We start from the raw sequence: 19,972 nt of genomic DNA, 5'->3' as shown, positions 1-19,972 counted from the left end.
AACAAGGAGGTCATTTCCAAATGGAAAGTTGTGGCCCATTGAGGCCAAAGGGTTTGGCTTTGGCCGAGTAGCAAGAATATGTCCCTCTTCCACATGCCTGCCTTCTGAGTGAGCAATGGGATTTAGGCAGCATGAAAAGCCTGAAACTCTTGTTACAAGTGAGGGCTGCACTATGCACTTCTCATCTAGTAGGTGACCTTGTTAAGAAGTGACTGAGGAGAGAAAGGTGCACTATTCCAATTTTGTGAGGATTGAACACCTCTGTCTCAGTCAAGCTCAGCTATGCAGGTCATGCTCTCTGATGCCTGTCAGGAGGGAAGGAATTCAGAAAAGCAAAAATAACGTTCAAAACTGAAGATTGCTAGTGCGAGAATAATATCCATTATTCTTTTATATCAGCAGATGACTGTTCATCTGCCTCATCCTTTTAACAAAGGCAGGGACTGGATCAGTGAAACAGATTTGATCCCAGCCAGGGGCTTTCATGAAGAATGGAAGGTCTGGTTGCTTTTTATGAAAACAGTTTGCTGAGAGATCTAGTCAAGTTGGAGGCCCCACTTCCAGCATGTTGTGACCATTTGAGCTGAACACTGGTCTGTTTCCTAAGATTATTTCCAAGATTCTCCTTGTAGGATCCCTTTAGTGCATGAGCAGGGAGGGATTGGATGCATCCAGAGCATTGCTTCCTACAGCTCGTGGTGATCTGTTCTTTTATCACTCGTGTTTGTGTTGTACAAGCAGCATGTGAAATGGGCCTGAAGGATATCCTTGTCTCCCAGCAAGGAGCAGCTGCCCAGCTGTGTCCCAGGCCTCACAACAGCAGGTTTCAACCTAACTCCTGTTACTATGGAGAAGGCTGATCAGTGCTTTCCAGGCTGGGGACTCCCCAGCATGGGGACTCTGGTGTGCCTCTGTCTGTCCATTAAAAGTAACTTCTTTCCAATTCCAACTCCTTTTCTCCACATTGGCTGAATAATGAAGGCTTGTTCAAATACAGTGGTATGACCAGAGTGGTTCCTGAAAGTTAATCAAAGGAACCATTTAAGCCCATAGGCCTGAAAACTGCAGTCTAGGACAGGAGTTAGGTGCTGAAGTTCCATCTGCAACACCTGAGAGGTAGGAATAACCCCAGGAGAATGTAGGTGCAGAGCAGTACACCTGTGCAATAGCATGGCTGAACCATACCTTGGGAAAGACACCCTCGAAGGTAAACAGGGAATATTTAACCCTAGTACACTGTGAGATTCAGTGTGAAAATCATCATGTACACCATGAACAGCAGCCAAGGTAGGAGAAAGAAACCAAGGACATGGAACTGCTCTGGCTTGTCTATGGGAAGGGAGAAACCTGAAATCCCTGTTGAAATGGGAATGCAAGCCTGTCTCTCCTTTTCCATCTGCCTTCCAGTGTATGTGGAAAAGTCTCCTCATCTGTCAGGTGGTCGGTGAAGGGTGTGGAATGCTGCTGGACCCTTTCCTGGTTTTCAAGAGCAAAAGGGGAGGATCTGGGGTATCTCACTTATTGCAGACAAGTTTATCTAAATATACTCTGCAAGGCTGCAAAACACGTGAACCATAGTGACACCAGACCAGAGCTGATGCTCACCTGTGTGCCCAAGAGTGCTGAAAAGAGCTAGCATTTGGTCGTTATTTTTTTCCCTTCATCCCAAACGATAAATTTATAGAGGACTGCTTTTTAGATTAACAGAAAGTTAATCTAAACTTACAAGTTTGCTGCTGTTGTTAAAAGCAGGGAGTGTGCTCTCCTGGCAAGTGCATGGGAGCAGTGACTTGCTGGGCTCTGCAGTGTGGGCTGTGGACAGCAGAGTGCACTGCTCATGCAGCAGAGGAAGGCAGCACCCAGGCAGCTGCTGGGGGGTCCTGGGGTCCCAGCACCCTCCCATTCCTTTTTGAAGATCTCAGTCCTTCAGCAGATACAGTTTTAAGAGGACAATTTTATTCAGATTTATTCAGCAATCATCTCAGGCAGGACTGCAGCTTTTGGGAAGCAGGCCACATGTGTGCACTGACCAGCCAGCCTGGGAAGGCAGGGGCTGCAGAAGCTGGGAAATGCTCTGGAGACTTCACACGAGTGTGCTGTCAGCATGAGTGTGCCATCTGCCCCCTCTGCACTGCTGCTGAACTTCTACATGCTCAACATGCAACAACAGCTGCAGTTACACTGTAGGCACATCCTGAGAGTGATTACAGGTGGTGGCGTGTCAGATTTGTACTTGATCCCTAAAAAATAATAAGAATTACAACAAAAAAAAAAGTTTTCTGTGTGCACAGAAACAAAAAATACCAGGTGTCATTGTTGCTCATACTAGATTGTTAATCTATTCTGTTTTGTAGAGTTTTCCATATAGGGGCAGGTGAGAGGAAAATGAGGAACGTCAGGTTGATGTAATGATACAGACAAAACTCTGCATTAGTGGGAAGAAGCATGTGCCCTAGTGTTGCCTGCTGGAGGGGCACTGGCAGTGGTTGTTTTGCTCTTTGAAGCCAGTGTTGGTACAGCAGATGCCTGCTGTTGCACATTAGCAGGGACATGTTCTGTGCTTACATTGCTCTGGTGTATTTTTATTTGACTTTTCAGATTTGCACTTTACATTCAGATGGGAGGATTGGCTGTCACTTTATGAAGTATTACAAGAAGCAGCCATAATCAAGGCTGGAATAATTTTAGTCATCTACAAGTTCATATTTGAGGAGCTGGAAGAAACACAAAGTGTTATTTTGCAGCCTTGGGTGGTTTTCTGTTAAGTTTTCTTCTGTAGCCACTTCAGAGAGGCAACAGGTTGCAAGATTTACTGATCCTGTTAGCAGAGAAGAACTTTCCAGTGCTGTCCCACCATCTGGTCTTTAAACTTCATGCAATCGTTCTGGTGGTTCCTGGAAGAAGTAGCTCCTGTGTCCAGTGGCACCATTTGGAAAGCAGCCAGCACTGCAGAGCCTTCAGGTGCTGTTGAAGACACACACGCAGAGGCTGAGGTGAGGAGTGATGCTGGAGCAGACAGCTCAGCAGCTCTGGTTGTCCAAGGGTGGTGAAGCTATAGGAGAAACTCTACTCTTTGGAGAATTTGAACCCTTCAAAAGCATTTGGAATATGGCAGTGTGCCTTAGTGTTTGTTTCCAAAATTTTGGATCTGTTTTCTCTCAGACTGGGGGCAGTCCTGTTGAAAACCTGTTGAAATAATACCTGGCTCCAAAACTGCCTGCTATGGCCCAGCTCCAGCATGCCCTGCTCTGCTGCTGGCATCTGCTCCAGAGCCACGCCACCTGTGTTTGCCTTGGCAGGGAGCTCTCCTTTTTCCCTCTCTCATGGGCTCAAGCTGAGACCATGGGGCTGTGAACCATGTCCATTCCCTGTTCTTGTCCCAGAATTTTTATTTCTGAGGTCCTCAAGGACAGGCTCTGCATCACTTGTGTCACAAAGCATAGCGACCTCTCAGGGTGAGTACACAGTGCCTGGTGTTCTTACCAAATTCAGTTTATGTGTGTCATCTTAGATCTGGAGAAACAATCCTTACTGGTCCAGCAAGTACATAGCCCTGGAGACTGTCAGAAGGGTGACCTGGAAAGCCTGAGAACAATACACAGTGTGTTTGTGTAGTTTTTAAAGAATACATACATGCTGCACGTTAAAAGTGACATCAACATTCACAGTCCATGCTCGAGGCATTTCAGATGCCAAAGTCAGAGCTCCTAAATCTCTGAGAAACATCAGGCCGGGGTGCATTGCAATGGTTCTTTTCCTCCTCCACAACCTACCCTTCCTCTCCCTGCTTGAGCTGCACTGTCCTCTGCAGGTGCTGCCAGGTTGTGTGTTGGTAGGAGAGCATGCTGCCACCAAACAGTGCACATATACCTGAGAAGAAGAAAAAGTGCCACTTGATATCAAATCCCACTTTCCAGAGCATTATTTTGTCTTTCCCTTTTGCAGAAACCACATCTGATTAGGCTTAGGCTTCTCTGAACACTTCCATGTGGCACCTTCTAGCTGAACCTGCCTTGAATTTAAAGTTGGTGTCAAGGAAGCCCTCAGGCAGTTTGGTAACTGGGAGGCTGGGACAGGAGAAGTTAAAACCTCACGTGCTGCAGTGTATCAAAGCTAGACAGAAACTCAATCTGGTGCCTGCTGCAGCTGCACACTTAGGAAGCAGCACAAGCCAGAATTGCATCATGTTCATTTCTGGCAAGTTCAAAAGTTGAGGTGCCTATGAAAGGCTGAGTAAATAATGATGCAGTTACTTGAGCTGCCCAGGCAGGGTGAACACATCACAGCTGGTATCAGTACATGTCAGGACAGGCAGTTCACTCAGCTGGGTGCACAAGGAGCAAAGTACCCTTAGGTGACTGTCCTGGGTGGTTTTTTTTTTTGCTCTCCTTAGTCCTTAGAGGAGAACAGGATCTCAAACTTTAAGACCAAGCCCATGTGCCTCTGCTTCTCTGTCCATTAGGCTGACACCCAAGGAGATGGATGACTGGCTAGGACAGATGGGAGACAACAGAGCTGAACTTCATGTGGATATTGGGACATATAAGTTGATTTTTCTGCCCTAGACATTTTGAGCTGAAGTGATATGACTATGATCCTACACAAAGCCAGAACCACCATATATAAATCATATTCCTTTGTTTACTCCAGCCAGTCCAATCTCAAGTCAGCTAGGTGGCAGAGGAGATTTAAGAGGAGAACTGAATTAAAGCTGTGCATCAGTCAGGGTAGTTGAGTTGAATGCTGACTAGGGTTTAAGTCTGTGAGGTGCCTAAATCTATTTCTCAAAGCATAGAGCCATAGAACATCTCAGGTTAGGAGGGACCCATATGGATCATCACGTCCAACTTCCTGCTCCTTGCTACCTGCAACTAAACCACATGACTAAGAGCATCATCCACACTTCCAGAATAGGGTCCATGAGTGGGAGGTGAGCCTTTCACTCAATCCTACCTGTTCCAGTTGCTGTGCCAGAGTCCTTACTGCCAGCCTTTTAAAGTGAGAAGGGTGTCTCACCCTGGGGCTGACAGGTACCGGGCAGAACTCTGCAGCAAACTCACTGCCATTAATCTCACACCTGTTTGAGAGGAAAGATCAACAGATCTAAGAAATTAGGGCTTTCCTGATGAGTTCGTTGGACATTTACTACTACTTGCCCATCCACAGTGATGTTCCATCTTGGGATGTTGTCAAAGTCTGAAGATCTGGCTACCCAGCAGTTTTCCAGGTATAACTCAACACTGGGGCTCTCATCTTTCAGCTCCACCTCAATAAACACAGACTCCATGGGTTGTTTGACTACTGCCGTGCTGGGCCCATAGAACTCCATGAAGGATTCATCTTGAGAAAATGTCAGGGGATTTTGTTATTGTTTAATAAGACATACTTAGAAATTCTCTGATTTCCATAGGAGGAGATTTACCTTTAGACAGTCTTGAAACTACATTCAGAGCTTGTCTTACCCTTCTGTAAGCTGCAGAGAAGGAAATGTTAGTGAGGTTCTTTAGTTGAAAGCAAGGCACATCTTTACCAGGGAACTTAGGACTGAAACAGTCAGAGAGGTTTAAAAATGGAGGAAGAGAATTGCAGACCTGCAGTATTTGAACGTGGAAACATCGTCCCAGAGCCAAAGGGAGGGGATGTGGCCAGGTGACTGGAGAAGGCACCAAGCACTAGGGTCTCTTTTGCTTGGTAGTAGCACAAGACTGTTAGTCTAGAATAGAAGAAACAGCAATTTTTGTGTTCACATCTATTTTCCAGCAGCTATACAGAAGTGAGCAGTGTCAGCAAGCAGCAGCTCCTACCTGTAGTCTGGATCTCTTGTGATTGTTGGTATGCTCTGTCTTGGAAGAGTCTCTTTCTCATAAGAGATTTCATTCTCATAAATAATGTGGTCCCCTTCAAACTGTGCATATGGAAAGGTCATTATAAATTGACTCTCCTCAGGAGCTGAGGCAGGGGATCAAAAGAGAAAATGCAGGAGAGGCAGAGGCTTCCAGCAGGTCTATCTGCTCTGGCCATGGACTTACCCTTACAGAGGTGCCACAGGTAGTGACATGGAATTTGAAGAAGGCATGGGCTTCATTATACTCTCTAGGCTTGCAGGAGCTGTCCCTTAGCTTGGTTTTACTCATGTCAATGGCAGGAACTGTCTTCATTTGGGCAGATACCATTATGGTACCATCTGGGTGACATACTGAGAAAGTCAGAGAGTTGGTTATGAGCTCAAGAAAGAATTACACATTTTTATTGATTGATCAGCTGCATAACTTACTTATAAATGCTGAAGAATTAAAACTGCAGCTAATGGAGAACATCTGTAAGGTCTCCATAGTTCTTATTTTCCTTAGGGCAACATCAAATCTTGCTTTAATTTTCTGAAAGGACACTTCCTGCAAAGGAGGAGATGGAAGAGATTTCTTTTTATAGTACATCATCCACGTGTTGTGCCACTTGAATACTAATAAATCACAAGAGCTAAGTCAGTGTGAAGACTCGAGCCTGAAGCAACATGGGGGTAGAAGTACAAGTTTTCTGGTATGAATTTATCAGTCACTGTCACAGAGATAAATTTGGGCTGATTACTGTAGAATAGTTCAAATTGTTACAGCATCAATTTTCCCCTGCCATGTCTTAACATTTCTACAAAAAGTTCCTTTAAAAGAGCTTCTTTCATAAAAGCTATATTGAAATATTGTTTCTGGCTCAGAGCAGATGGGACATTTTGCCTCATCTTACTAAAAACACTGAGGAGTTTGTTTTTGAAGACTTGGTGCATATCTTTTAGAGACAAGTGGGGACTGCAGATTGCATAATACATGGCATCACCAGAAGGGTCCATGTCTGATGCCTCTTATCCTACTTGCTCTGGCTCAGAGTCCCTCCCTCTGGATGTTTTCCAATATGCGTAATACCACAGCACTACAGACTGTGACTGTAGGACTCTGTGAGAGCAAACAGTCCTATGTGCTTTAAAAAAGGCATTGCTGAACAGCTCCTGTACCTCATAGATGAGTCCCCCAGCAAACAGAGGTATTTGCAAGATGACGTGTGTGGAGTTGGTAGCTGCAAGGTACCCATTGGTGAGGGCAACGTGCTGGTTCAGGATGTTGTTACCAAGGTACAGGTCCCAGTACTGGTGCAAGCCAAAAGTGGGCAGGGTTAGGTACAGGTTTTCTTCATCACAAGAACCAACTGCTTCTGGTACTTCTGTGGGAAGAAGGTGGGATGAAGAGTTAGCAATGAAGGAAGGTTTGAGTGGTGAGGTTTGACACAGGCAGGGATTTCTGTCACAGGTAAGAAACCCCAGCAGCCAGTTGTGTGCATTGTCTGCAGGGCTTGGCTGTGTTGTGGCAGGTGTACCAGCTCACATCTGGGTGGGATGGGGAGTCCTGCTTCAACAGTGCCTGCCAGCTTGCTTCCAGGACTGGTCCCTGTCTCAGTAAGGCAGATTGAACTATGTATGTAAATACATTTTTGGATCAACCTTTTTTGAGCTGAACCAAGAGCTATTTCAAAGATAAAATAGGACTATCATCTTTGTGGCATGCAAAAATATAATAAATTTGAGAAAATACCAAACAGACCTCCCAACTGTTTCAGTAACCTGCTAAGTATAGCTCTAAGTGGATGATTTCTCCTTACAGAAATGCTATCTTTGGAGATTAGAGCAGTTTTTTTAAGTCAATTAAGTTCTGCCCTGGATGGATGCAGAGGCAGAATTGTGTTAGAGGACAAACTGAAACTTGTAGCAATGTCTGAAAGTTTTGCCAGTAGATGTATGTTCATGCTCTGAGGCATCTTGTTAACTGAGTTTGCAAGCCAACTTCTTCTACACACTTGTTTTATTGCTCTCAGTGTCTCGAGGGCAGACTGTCTTGCCAGTATGCAGAAGAGCTGCCATCAGTGGAGCAGCAGCTTGGCTGTTACCAACAATGAGCTATCGAGGGGTGGGGTTTTCCCCAAAGCTCTCACCCTCACTCTGATGCTCTCACTGAATTCAATGACAGCCGTGCTGTTGATGCAAACCAGTTGATGTCAGGGAAAGCTTACCAATATCAGCAACCACACACTCCACCTCTGCTGAATGATGGTACAGTGTCATCTCCAGACCCACGCTAAGGGTGTAGTTGACCAGGAGGGTGTATTTTGTTTCATTTCTGTTCACATACTGAAAGAGAGAGAAGTGTAAAGCTGCAGCAGATTTCAGAATAGGCAGGCATGTATATTCTGAACGACACTAAATAATTATTCCAGCACCCTCCTCTCCCTTGCAAATAGCTCAGGCTCCAAAAGCATCGCTTCAGCTGGCCTAAAGTTATTCAGAAATCTGGCCTGGATTCAACAGCTCTTTCAGCCAAACATAAATATGGAGAATGTTGTGCCTTTTCAGAAAATGAAGACAGAAGTGAATGCAGTGGTGGATCTTCTGTAGCCCAATGGTGAAAGAATTCATAGAGGGAGATCCAGGTCCAAATCCTTATTCTTCTCTACTGAGAGTGTGGGCTGAACCCAGGAGAGTAAGTAAATAGTTGAATAGAAGGTGTAAGGAGATGCTATGAGAGATCCCTCTCGATATCCTCTTTTCCTTCACTGAAAGTGCTCCCAAAGTAAAACCTGGTGTTCACCCTGAAAGAAATACTTCTGGATTTTTTTTCTTTCTTTGATCCTTAATGCAATTTGACTGTGGCTTGAGTGCAGCCCGAAAACTGTTTGCACAAATCCTGTGTGTTCACAATGTTGTTCCTTGCAACAGCATCACAGCTCTGAGTGGTTTGGTTGAAAGAGTGGTAGAGGACTTGCAGTTGTGCATCCTCCCACTGAAATGAGAGGTTGAAATCCCTCTGTGAGTATATACCTTTTACAAATATTTAGATTACAAATGGTCTGAAGCTTAACAAAATCACATATAGAGTACCCTGAGCCTGCCTGTATCATGCTTGTATGGGGCATGGCCTGTGCCAGCCGTCAAACAGTGGGTTCAGGAATTACTGGATTTTTGAAACTGGTGTTTGCCAGCATTGCAATAATTGATTTATTTTTCCAAGACACTCCTGTTTCAAAGGGCAGCATCTAATACAGACTTGACAAACCTCTTCCTGTTGAGTGTGCACTCGGACATTAGCCATGCTGACAGGCACTAAAGGGAGTAACATTTCATCCCATCTAATTACACTTGATACTGATCTCCTAGAGATCTATGGAGAGCAAGGTGGGGACATAAAAGCCTCTAATCTTAACCCAGGTGATCTCAGACTCATTGACTCCTTTAGGATCAAGGAACTGATGTTGGTTAATAAATGCTGGACCATGTTCTGCAAAGGGACTGCTCCACCTCCTCTACTCTGCTGCTGAAGTGACTTGCTGTATCCTACCTACCTACCTCTTTCAGAACATATGGATCATCAAAAGACACTTCCAGGATAAATGCTTTTGTTCCATTAGAAAAGGGAGTTTCATAAATCTTGAAGCTGCGGTGCTGTGGTTCCCTCAGGGAAAATGGCACATTTCCTACTGTGATTGCCACCAGAGAGACATCAGGAAGAAAGTGTCCAAATGCAACATTAAAAAGCCGTTCCTCTGGCTCAGTATCTGCAGGGAGAGAACATCAAATTACTGCTGATGTGGATCAAGTAACGAAGGCGGTTGGGGTGGCCTCCCATTCGAATTCCAGGAAACTTAGCCAACAGCCATCTCTTTAATGGCTCTGATTAATGAGTGTTTGTGTTCTAGTCAGATCTGAAATACTCTGAGTACATGAGAATTGCTTCAAGCTGCAGGGGATTAACAACAAATACATAGAACTTTATAGAAAGTGGGTTCAGTGACTTTCTAGAGGTGCACTATGATGTGCAATACCTTTAAAGAAATCTAGAATCTAGTTCAGCCACATAAAATTTGACAAATTTATCATAGTTTATGGTAAGAGGGTCCTTTTTCTTTCTATATCGCTTATCCAGAAAATTCCAAGTATGTTTAGTGCCTTAATGCATTGGAAAATAAAATTTAAAAACCGTGACTGCAGCACTGAATGGCACAATGATTTCAGTATGCTCCCAAGGTATCAAATACAGGCAGTTTGGGGGAGAAAATACCATCAATGAATGCTGTCCTCAGACAGTTCTTCTTCCCCATATGATAACTGCACATCACAACATCTTTGTTCCACTGCTCACTGGAAAAATCCAGGTATTAACATGAAAGGAATGTTTATATTTTTTTTTCAGCAACTTAAAAGTTACAGCTAAAGGGTTTTTGTTGTTTTTTGTTTGTTTGTTTGTCTATTTGTTTTAATATAATGCTTGAATCTTGACTTTGCCTAGAAAATGGAAGTGGGAGTTGAGAACATTCTGGTGAATGTAGATGAGTGGCACAGATCAGGTGGAGCAATGGATAGCACAGCAAAAGATTGGTAAGAGTCAATGGGAAGAATGACTTACTGTTGATAACAGTTGGTATTTGTGGCATGAAAGGTGTGGTGATGGATTTGATGACTGTATACTTTGTGGTTTGCCAACCTGCATCCGTCCACGTGTGCTCCAGAAACAGGTCAATATAGTAAATTACTCCATATACACCACCAGATATAGAGCTCTAGGAGGCAAAATGTGTGATTAAGTATTAATTCTCAGTAGCTTAATAAAGATGTCTGAATATGGTTAAAATTCTTACACTAGGAAAAGAAAATGGTATTCTAGTACAGCTTGGCACAGATTTTGCTAGGGAATTTTGTTTGTTTGGTAGCTTGGCCCATTTGTCTAACCCATGTGTGGCTCACATACTGCTGAGATCCTTAATAAGGAAGTATCACGTTTTCAGGGGTGTCCTCATTAAGTTTAGCATGTCAGCACATTTGGTTTTTTGTTGTTTGTTTTTTTTTAACCATCTCAGGATTACCAGTCATGTCTCTTGTTCTGTCTGTTACACAAATAGGGAACTCCTGAAGGGGATAAGTCAAAATCACACCAATGTAATCTTGTAGGAATATTGCCCTTTCTGGGTGCTGGATGGAGTTTTGAGCAACCTGATCTAGTGAAAGATGTTTCTGCCATGGCAGAGGAGTCTGGAGTACATAGTCTTTAAAGGAGCCTTCCAGCCCAAACTGTTCTCTTCTGTTCTACTGAACATTCCTCTTGACATTGCCTCTGTATCTGTAAATTATATATTGATGAGGAATAAACTGTGTTCAAAGCAGGTGATTGCACCCCAACAACAGGCAGAGAACCTGTCCCTTGCTAAATCACTCTGTCTTGGAAATTGGCAGGGAAATTACTCATTGAGCCAGGCCAGAAGTTTACCAAGACTCGTTTCATTATTGAACAACATAGACAATTAAATTCCAGTGTCCAGAAATCCCTTCACATTTCATGTATTACTATGTCTTACAGATTATTAACAAAAGACAGCCTCTTGCTTCTACCATGTTTTGCCATTATAAATTCCTAGTTTCTGAGTAAGTGCTTTCAAAACACAGAGAAGAAGCATCTAGCTCTCCAAATATTTATTGTATCTACCAATTTTAAGCAGCAATCAATCAGTATTTGGAATTTTCATGGTTTGGAAACATCCATAGAATAGGCCCTCAAATATATTTGTGTGTGACAGGTTTGTACTCACCTCTAGCTTGCCTCCTTCTGCTCCAATAGGGATGGTTATTCTGATGTGTGTCTCGTTGTACTCCAGTAAGTAGTTCATCTCCTCTGGATTCACTATGACTTGATCATCCACTCCCATTACAATGCTTTTAGACAGAAAGGTGGATTCCTGGACCACTAGTGTGGGGATAACTCTTGGCACAGTCCATGTTAGTGTGGTATCAGTGAAGCTGATGCCATCTGTGGAGTTAGATGGTTCCAGAGAAGGGGCAATTGGAGTTACCACTCAGTCCTGTCTCTGCCTTTCCCTGATTCCATTTCACCAGGATATCTTTACAGCTCTCACTGATGCAACACCTTGTAGGATATTTGCCAAATGATGGATATTTTGTCACGGAGACCCTGGCACTCAAAGCAGACCTGACTCACCAGTTTCAGGTGAATGATTAATTTATTCAGAGCTGGCAGCTGTGCTCCCAGATACCTTCTCTATTGTCTCAGGGCTTACTGGCAGAAGGAAGAGGGCACAGAGCAACCTGTTTGGACCTTCTTGAAGTATGGGTTTCAAGGTCTTGACAACTTAAAACCTTGTGCTTCCTCTTCACTTGTTCACATTAATACTCTTCTGTGAGAGGCAAGTGCAGCCACCACTAGCCAGGCTAGTCCTGACTCTCCAGAGAGAAGGATTATGTGAATTTCAAGGATGCAGAGCTGCATGCCTTGCATGGAATAGCATGAAAAAGAAGAGCTAAGGCTATAGGATTAGTCCAGAAGAGGTTCACTGGCTCTTCTATAGCAATTTTGCTTTTTTCCAGTTCCCTGCATCTAATGTGGGGATTTGAGAAACCAGAGACAAGGCATGACACTGCACTGGGAACACAAGAAATGTGGTGTCACAGCAGGGACTGTTTGTCCAGGACTAAAGCCACAGACTCTTAGCTCATGTTGCTCTGAGGGAAGCTTGTAAACCTCTTCTCTTAGTGAGAATGGGAAGACTGTGTTTTCTACTACCTCCTTTGGTGATTATTTTTAGTGAAAAAGGAAGAGATCCTTACCAACAGGACAGGAGACAGTCGTGTCAATCAGCAAAAGCAGCCACCGCTGCCTGTACATGGAGGTGGAAGTGATCATGCTCATGTTTACACCACTGACCTGTTTGAGCCCAGGCAGAAAAAGAGAGCTGATGTTCTGGAGAGGCAGTGGGAACAGGAGATCTTTGTGTCTGGCTGGGATCAACAACTCACCACGCTGACATCAGACTCGTTGCTGTGGTAGGGTGCTCGCAGGTACACTCGGGACAGGGTGTTATTGAAGCTGTAGCCCAGTTTTACTGCATCACTTACTGTTATTCTCTTTCTCCCTGATGGAGAAACAAACATCAGTTGCCATTGTTGGTATGCAACATTGTGAGTCTGCAAGAGAGAGATGAGCTACATCAGTTCTATGTATACCAAAGTCTCTTAAAAAGCTATGATATTGTAGTGCCTATTTTCCTATTAGAAGGGGGAGTAACTGGAATGATACTACTAGCTCATCTCAGGCAAGAAATACCCTTAAGATATATATATATATATATGTACACACACATACATACACATACATAAGTATGTATGTGTGTCTATGTAAAGATAAGGAATTCTAGAGCTCTTTAAGGCATCTTTAGAGCTAGTCTTCTAGCAGCCCTGGAAGATCAGGTGGTAGACAGGTGGTCTTGAACAAATCCACTGTAGACAAAATACCTGTGTTGTTAAGAAACTGATTGTCTCCATATCTGCTGGTTGCTGGAGCAGTCCAGAGGCCAAATGGCAGACTACCTTTTATAGTGTGTAGCCATACTGTGTCAAAGATAAGAAGAGAGCAATGCCTGTATTGGCCTAGAGCAGAATCCCCTGCAGTGATGGTCATGTGGGAGCACAGTCAAAAGGAAATGGGCATCAGGAGCAGGTAAGACATGAGAAACATGGGATGAGCATATATATTTGACAGAAACACAGAATTATTAAGTTTGGAAGGAACCATTGGAGGCCATCTAGTCCAACCTCCCTGCTTGAGCAAGGTCCCCATGAGTGTTGTACTCAGGATTCTGTCCAGGCAGCTTTTGAATTTCTCCAAATGAAACTACACCTTCTTTGGGCAATCTGTTCCATTCTTCCTCGTGCTCAGGTGGAACTTCCAGTGGATCAGTTTCTGTCTCCTCTCTTGTCCTACTGCTGGACACCACTGAGGAGAACCTGGTTCCATCCTCTTGACACCCTTCCTCCAGATACTTGTGTACATTGGTAAGATCTTCTCCTAATCTTCCCCAGACTAAACAGGCCCAACTCCCTCAGCTTTTCCTCATAAGAGAGATGCTCCTGTCATTTCCCACTCATTCTTTCCAGCCTCAAATATTTTTCATCTCAGTGACTCCAGAGCTATCTGTACCTTCTTTGTATTTTGTATGTCTTATTGGATTTCTCTACGGTCAACTTTTCCAGGCTCTCCTTGGGACCAAGTAAATTTTTAGCAGCCACAACATCTTTTGGTGATGAGTTTGACATTTTCACTACCCATTGTGTGAAGAACCACCTACCTTTGTTTGTCTTGAACTCATTTTCCACTAATGGAACAAGCATATGTTTCTGTTCTCCCACCTAAATGTCTTTTTGCAGTCTAGAGGTCTAAAAATACTTGAGAGGTTTTCAGTACTTGATGGCAAATCTGTCATCTCCCTTTTTTTGTCAGAGATGGAGCTATGCCCCAAGAATGACTCATAGCAGTAGAGAGAAGAGGCAGGCTAGGAAGTGTTAGGAAAGGCTCCCTTTCATACCTCTGGCAGTGCTGACATCCATGCTACGGTGTAGTCATTTGAAACTGCTGGGACATCAGTCTTCACTGACACCTGGGGACACAGGAGATTCTTTGGGAGCAATGGGAGCAAACAGATCTACAGTATTATTACATGCATGGGGAGCAGTGTCTATCAGGATTGAGCAGTTTGCATTCACTGGAGGTAATTAAAGTGTTTCAGTGGAGGTTCTTGATGACAACAATTTTTGTGGCCTTAAAATGAAAGTTAAAACCATGGCATTTATAGTGGTGAGACTACTTTGTATATAACCAGGTAAGCCTAAAGTCCTGCTTCATATCTGGTAAGCTGTAAAGTAGATTCAGCTCTGGAGACCTTCAGGGACATCTGGGTCTCTCCAGGAAAGCAGGTTACTGTCATTAACAGGTTATTGGCATTAACATCTCTTCCCCTGCAGGCTGAACACCTAAAAATGCAGGATCCCCAGTACCTAAAGTAGGTGCTGAGGTGTAAATCTTGCCCACATGTGCTGCAGAGTGAGGCAAGGAAAGAGGACAGACAGAAGACATCTGTACCATGGTTTAATTGCAACACCCAGACGTGACTGCAGAGCCTTGAGTTCTGACAGGAGAAGTGTGTTTTCTTTTTCCTGCCTTCTGCAGGTATACACAGAAAGCAATGAAATTTGGTTTGTTTGCTGCCTCATTTCTACACTGGTGTGTAGGTGATGGCAGCAGACTGAGCAGCCCAATTGCACCACCTGGCAGGAGGCAGCTCCTGTCTCACAGTCATGTCCTGTGAGTTGTGTGATTCAGCAGAGATGCAGCTCTGCAGACTCTAGGTTTTATTATTTCAGATATGAGGATAACATTTTCACAGATGCTGCCGCACTTTATGACCAAAAGGAACTCTCATGAGCTTAAGAGCTTGGCCTTAAGCCTCTCTGTTGATCTGCTTGCAGAGGCTTGCCTTACTTCATCTGCACAGTTAACTGAGTTTCAGTGTATACAAAACACCTATGGCATGTAAGTGTGTTACTAATCAGATCTACAGTTACACACTCTGCTAAATATCTGCAGGTTGCTATTGTGCCTGGTACATGGGGTACAATCCACTTCTGACAGGAATTTGTGCAGGTTGCTGTGCCTGGCAGGGAGCTCGGATGTAACCTTGCCTTCAGAGGGAAGGTTTTTACCTCCATGTAGTTTTCTTCACAGACAATTTCTCTTGAAGCCCAGGATGCATAGGAGCAGTACATGGGGTAGGTGTAGGTGACAGCTGCTCTCATGCTTGAAAATGAGGAGACTTTGATGTTCACAGTCAGTGAAAACAGCTCATCTGCCTGGGAAGAAAAACTGGCAATTCAGCAGATGGTGTGGAGGGTTCCAGGAGTGTCTGCATGGGACCATGCAGCCCAGTGTTCTGTTTCTGAGAATGTTTTATAATGATGATAACGAGTTGAGAGCTGCAGTGACAGCTCCCACAACACACCAGCCTGTCTGAAAGGGTTTGTATGCTGGGTCTTACTGAGCCAGGGACATTGCCTCAGCACTCACAGCCTTTGCCTCAGACCCCATCTCAGCACTGTTCTTCATAAAGGGGCAGCTGGTCAAGGGCAGGTCTGACCTATCTTACAGTGAGGCTCATGTTTTTCCTCTTTGTCACTCTGTGTGTCTCCACATGGAGAGAAAGTGCTGGAACTTTTGTTTTGATCTAAGTGGTTCAGATCTCATCTCCAAATGCTGTTTAGTGTTTAAGGCTAGACTAAGTCCAGTAAAAAAATCCTTTTGGTTCCCCAGCTCCCTAGGAGCCACACACAAAGCCATGGACTGTCCTATCTGACATAGATGTGTATTTTTCTACAGAAGAAGTCAAAACCTTTACAGAGAAATTTCCAGCCTGGAAATCCAGGTCATTGCACAGCACACTGTACACCCCCTTTCTTCTTAGCTAACCTCTGCCTATAAAGTTTTACCATATTTTTTCTGTGGGACTTCCAGGACCAACCAGACTAAACATGGACAAGCAATGAAGTTTCTACTCTGATTTGTTCTGGTTTTGGGTACATTTCATCTCAACTAATATTTAGATATTGGAAATTCAGGCTACACTTTTACACATATTTTTGGAAGGGGTGAATCACCTTCTGGAGATGCCTGCTTCTCTCCATTGACTATTGTGGAAGAGTAAACAACTAGTTTAGACTAGACATTATCTTTTAGATGGCTAAAGTGAGGCAAATCTGGGTCTAATAGATGTGTGTGATCTACGTTCCTAGGCATGTGTTAACAGGCACATTACCACACAAATTAAGCCAGGAAATGATCTGCCAGAATCACACTGCAAACATTGCTTTTTCAAGCAGATGCCTACTTCTTTCCAGAGAGGCTTTCAAGAAACTCTCTGGCAAATCAGCAGCTACAAGGATATGCTTGAGAACTGGCAGCTACTCAGCAGCATTAGGATAAGTGTCATTCCATGGAGAGAGGAAATCCCATGTCAGTCACACTGAACAAACCTCACAGCAGAAAGCCATTGCCTGTTCATTTCTACACTACACTGCCAACGCTGGTTCCTTGAGTTCAGTATTCTCAAAACATGCCATTAGAGTGCCATATACTATCTCAGTCTTGTATTTTTGGAGAAGATGTGCTGCCTGAGCTGCTCCCAAGCCCGTGTCTGGGCCTTACCTCGTTGGCCACGTGGCAGCCGAGCGCTGACGCGCGGAAGACGGGATTGCCCCACACGTCCTGTGACAGGACGTAGCCACAGCGAGATGCTAACTTCTCATCCAGCACAACAGGGCCAGAATAAGGATCTACAGAAAAAGGGAAAGATATGTGGGATGTAAAGCTCAAGGCAAGTCCTGGAGCAGAGTGGTGCTGCCTTCTCCGTGTGGGTTGGGCGCTCTCCAGTGCCATGTGCTGCTAAGGAATTGGTGACGCTGTGCTGGCGTGTGTAGGAGTGCATGACAGGGTTTGGCATGACTCAGACTCACACACAATAATGTGCACTTCAATGCCTGTTTACTTACATCCAGAAGCTTCTGCCATTGCCACTTTGAAGTGCTGTTATGGAGAGTTTCTCTGAAGCATCACCTACATTTCTCCCTCCCCAGTTTTGTTCTCTAGAAAGCACTTATGGGCTATTAAGCCCATCTGTTTCTAAAAATCATCAGGTTGGGATAATCTGCTGCTCACTCTGCTCAAAGGATGTGGTCACAGACATGTTTGGGATGGGCACTTTTACATATTGTTCAGGTTTGCTGCTTCTCTGTGTGTGCTGTGAAACCTATGGAGGAGCCAAGTAAGAGACATGGCAGGGACTGGCTGTGCTCAGCTCTTGATGATGATAGCATTAATAACATCATATTGTGTTGATTATCTGCCCTCTGATTAAGAGACTATTTTAGTCTTGGGTTAGACACAAGAATCTGTACAAATAGATGGGGTTTAACTAGCTGGCACTGCAATTTCTAGATTTGTCTGTCATGCCTATTTGTTGGACAGCTCTAGAACTGCTGTTTCAGTCGATGTATGCCTGCAGCCGGGATAGGCTCAGGAGATAAGTGGGAATAATTTTGGAAGAAGAAGGAATAGCTTTTATGAGACCAACTGATAGAGCTGGAAAAAACAAACAGCATTTTGTGCCTGAAGGCTGGTCTGTTTTTTCCAGCAGTATCAGTTACTCTCATAAATGCTATCCCTTCTGCCCACACCCTTTCCGTACTTGATTTGTTTCAGTTCTGCCTCCAAATCAAATAAAAAAACACATAACCCAGAAAAAAGTGCACCAATTTCAAGAGAAATTAATTAGGTTAGGGGTGAAATCACATACTTTTTACAATCTGATATGAACATTTTCTGGTTTTCATTTTGATTCCAAAGATTTTTGTTTTCTGCAGAAAATGGAACCCCTTTGTCCAATCTGAGTTATGGCATTTAAATGCCATTGTGGTGTTAAATAAAAAGGAAATAAAAATACCCTCCAAAGTCCTTTAACTGCTGCAGCACTCACTCAGCCCTCATTGAGAGTGTGTTTTCTGGGTATTACCCAGTCTATACTGTTGTTGTCATTATGCTATTCAGGACATGTTCAATGTGCAATGTCACCTCTGTTTTCCTTGCTAGACACATGTAAGGGCTCAGCAGAGGAAAGAATGAAAGCCAAATGTCAGTCCTTCCTCCTCAGACCGTCCTTTCTCCTTTCCCAGCACTGTAGTACCAGGGGGCACAGAGGGCTGTGGCTGTAGTTGCCAACTTTAGTTGCCAAACTGAGGTGGGAGAGGCTGGCTCAGGGTGACAAGGGTGTGCTGCAGGTTCCTTGGGGTGAGTCACCAATTCTCAATAGATGGCAGCAGCATCCAGATCACAGACTCTGTGACCACTTAGGTGATTCCCCAGCCTTCATGTTATTTGGGGCTGCCACTTGTAGCTTACCATAGATTTCCAGCTGGAAGAACTTTCCCTGGAGCAAGAGTTTATTCAGTTTCATCCAAAAAATTCTGGAGCGGCAACTGCTCTCTACAAAACCTAGTGGGAGCACATATAGAGCTGATGAGTCAGTGGGACTGGAGGGCAGAGAAGAGGCACATCGTGCTACGAGCAAAATAACCAAATTCTCATCCTTTCCTCTCTCCCCAGCCTGCTTTTATCATATTTCACCAACCTGGGGGAGCCATCCGCCTCCCTTGTCCCAGCCAGAACAGTAAGAAAAACAGCCAGATCCTGCAGTGTAAGCACATGAACTAATAATAGAGAGAACAGAGAGAAAAAAATAAAATATCCAAATGGAAAAGGAAGGACGTGGAAACCAAAGTCTTGTTACCTGTGTAGCAAGTGACCCACAGCCTCCATCTGTCCCCAGAGACCTGTGCATGGGCAGCAAAGTCCTCCTCCCTGTGCAGGAAAGAGGACCCGGGTGTGCAGGTGGAACGTGGTCAGATCCAGGAGGAGGGGTACAGGTTACCTTTCACAGGTTGTGTTGTCTTCTCCAAACCTTGTGTGTGGACCAGGAGAAGCCAGTGGCTTCTGCTGTGGAAGGACACCTGGGTGGAATCCTGCAGTGCCCTCCAACGTTATCAGAGCTCACTCCTGGCAGAGGGAGGCAGCTCCCTCTCCCTGGGAGGGCACAGCACCCTCCTGCCAGGTATTTGCAAGGTCAGAGGCTGCTGCTGAGCCTAATTGTGATGGGTACAGCAGAGGGTGCTTGGTGCTTTTCATCAGCCCCTGAGAAATATTCTCATTCCTTACAAGCCAGTTGGGAAGCTGTAGCTTCAGGTCTTCAGACCACATGAAACATTTATCCAGAGGTATTTTAATTGGGTCTACACAGGAAATAAATACATTCTTGTTTCTGTGAAATGTCCCAGTGACCCAGCCATGCCAGAGATAACAGCAGTACTTTGGCAGCTGCACGTTTTGCTTTTGTGGATGCAGTTAGGTTGCCCTTTGATTTGTTTGATTATCAGAGAGTGTTTTGGTGAAAACATCTTGTTTTCAGAAGTGCTGCAATATCTCTGTATCAGTACAGAGCATGTGCAGGTCTGTGAACGGCCAAGCATATTGCCTGGGAAAGTCTTTGCTCATAA

At 44.3% G+C, this 19,972-nt stretch overlaps 1 protein-coding gene across 2 annotated transcripts; it reads right to left on the bottom strand.

Annotated features, from left to right (window-relative positions):
• Positions 1-1,936: 1,936 nt before the first annotated feature.
• Positions 1,937-19,746, bottom strand: LOC106865086 (uncharacterized). 2 transcript variants are annotated; one of them, XM_088162447.1, is made up of 23 exons: positions 19,210-19,746; positions 19,051-19,109; positions 18,822-18,914; positions 17,073-17,200; positions 15,578-15,724; positions 14,404-14,475; positions 12,839-13,006; positions 12,650-12,746; positions 11,617-11,834; positions 10,440-10,593; positions 9,383-9,591; positions 8,053-8,170; positions 7,004-7,209; positions 6,275-6,392; positions 6,030-6,196; positions 5,805-5,905; positions 5,592-5,713; positions 5,423-5,473; positions 5,157-5,340; positions 4,954-5,077; positions 3,774-3,870; positions 3,484-3,585; positions 1,937-2,240 (listed from the first exon to the last, which is right to left on the bottom strand). In XM_088162447.1, exons 1-22 carry the CDS (start codon positions 19,236-19,238, stop codon positions 3,503-3,505), a joined length of 2,745 nt encoding a protein of 914 aa, XP_088018573.1. In that variant the 5' UTR covers positions 19,239-19,746; the 3' UTR covers positions 1,937-2,240; positions 3,484-3,502. The 2 variants fall into 2 exon arrangements, with proteins under 2 accessions (XP_088018573.1, XP_014750428.1); XM_014894942.2 differs by having other exon boundaries at positions 1,937-2,964; positions 19,210-19,745.
• Positions 19,747-19,972: the final 226 nt, after the last annotated feature.

The sequence above is a fragment of the Sturnus vulgaris genome, chromosome 3 (genome assembly GCF_052056855.1).
Source record: "Sturnus vulgaris isolate bStuVul1 chromosome 3, bStuVul1.hap1, whole genome shotgun sequence".
Taxonomy (NCBI): Eukaryota; Metazoa; Chordata; class Aves; order Passeriformes; family Sturnidae; genus Sturnus; species Sturnus vulgaris.
This window is presented reverse-complemented; position numbering and strand designations above follow the sequence as displayed.

Excerpts from the sequence above, each read along its gene's own strand:
- LOC106865086 (XM_088162447.1), bottom strand. The coding sequence starts at position 19,238 with ATGGAGGCTGTGGGTCACTTGCTACACAG. Across the intron at positions 15,725-17,072 it reads GCTGCCACGTGGCCAACGAG|GCAGATGAGCTGTTTTCACT; the intron begins GTAAGGCCCAGA and ends TTTTCTTCCCAG. Across the intron at positions 5,906-6,029 it reads CCTGTGGCACCTCTGTAAGG|TTTGAAGGGGACCACATTAT; the intron begins GTAAGTCCATGG and ends CCATATGCACAG.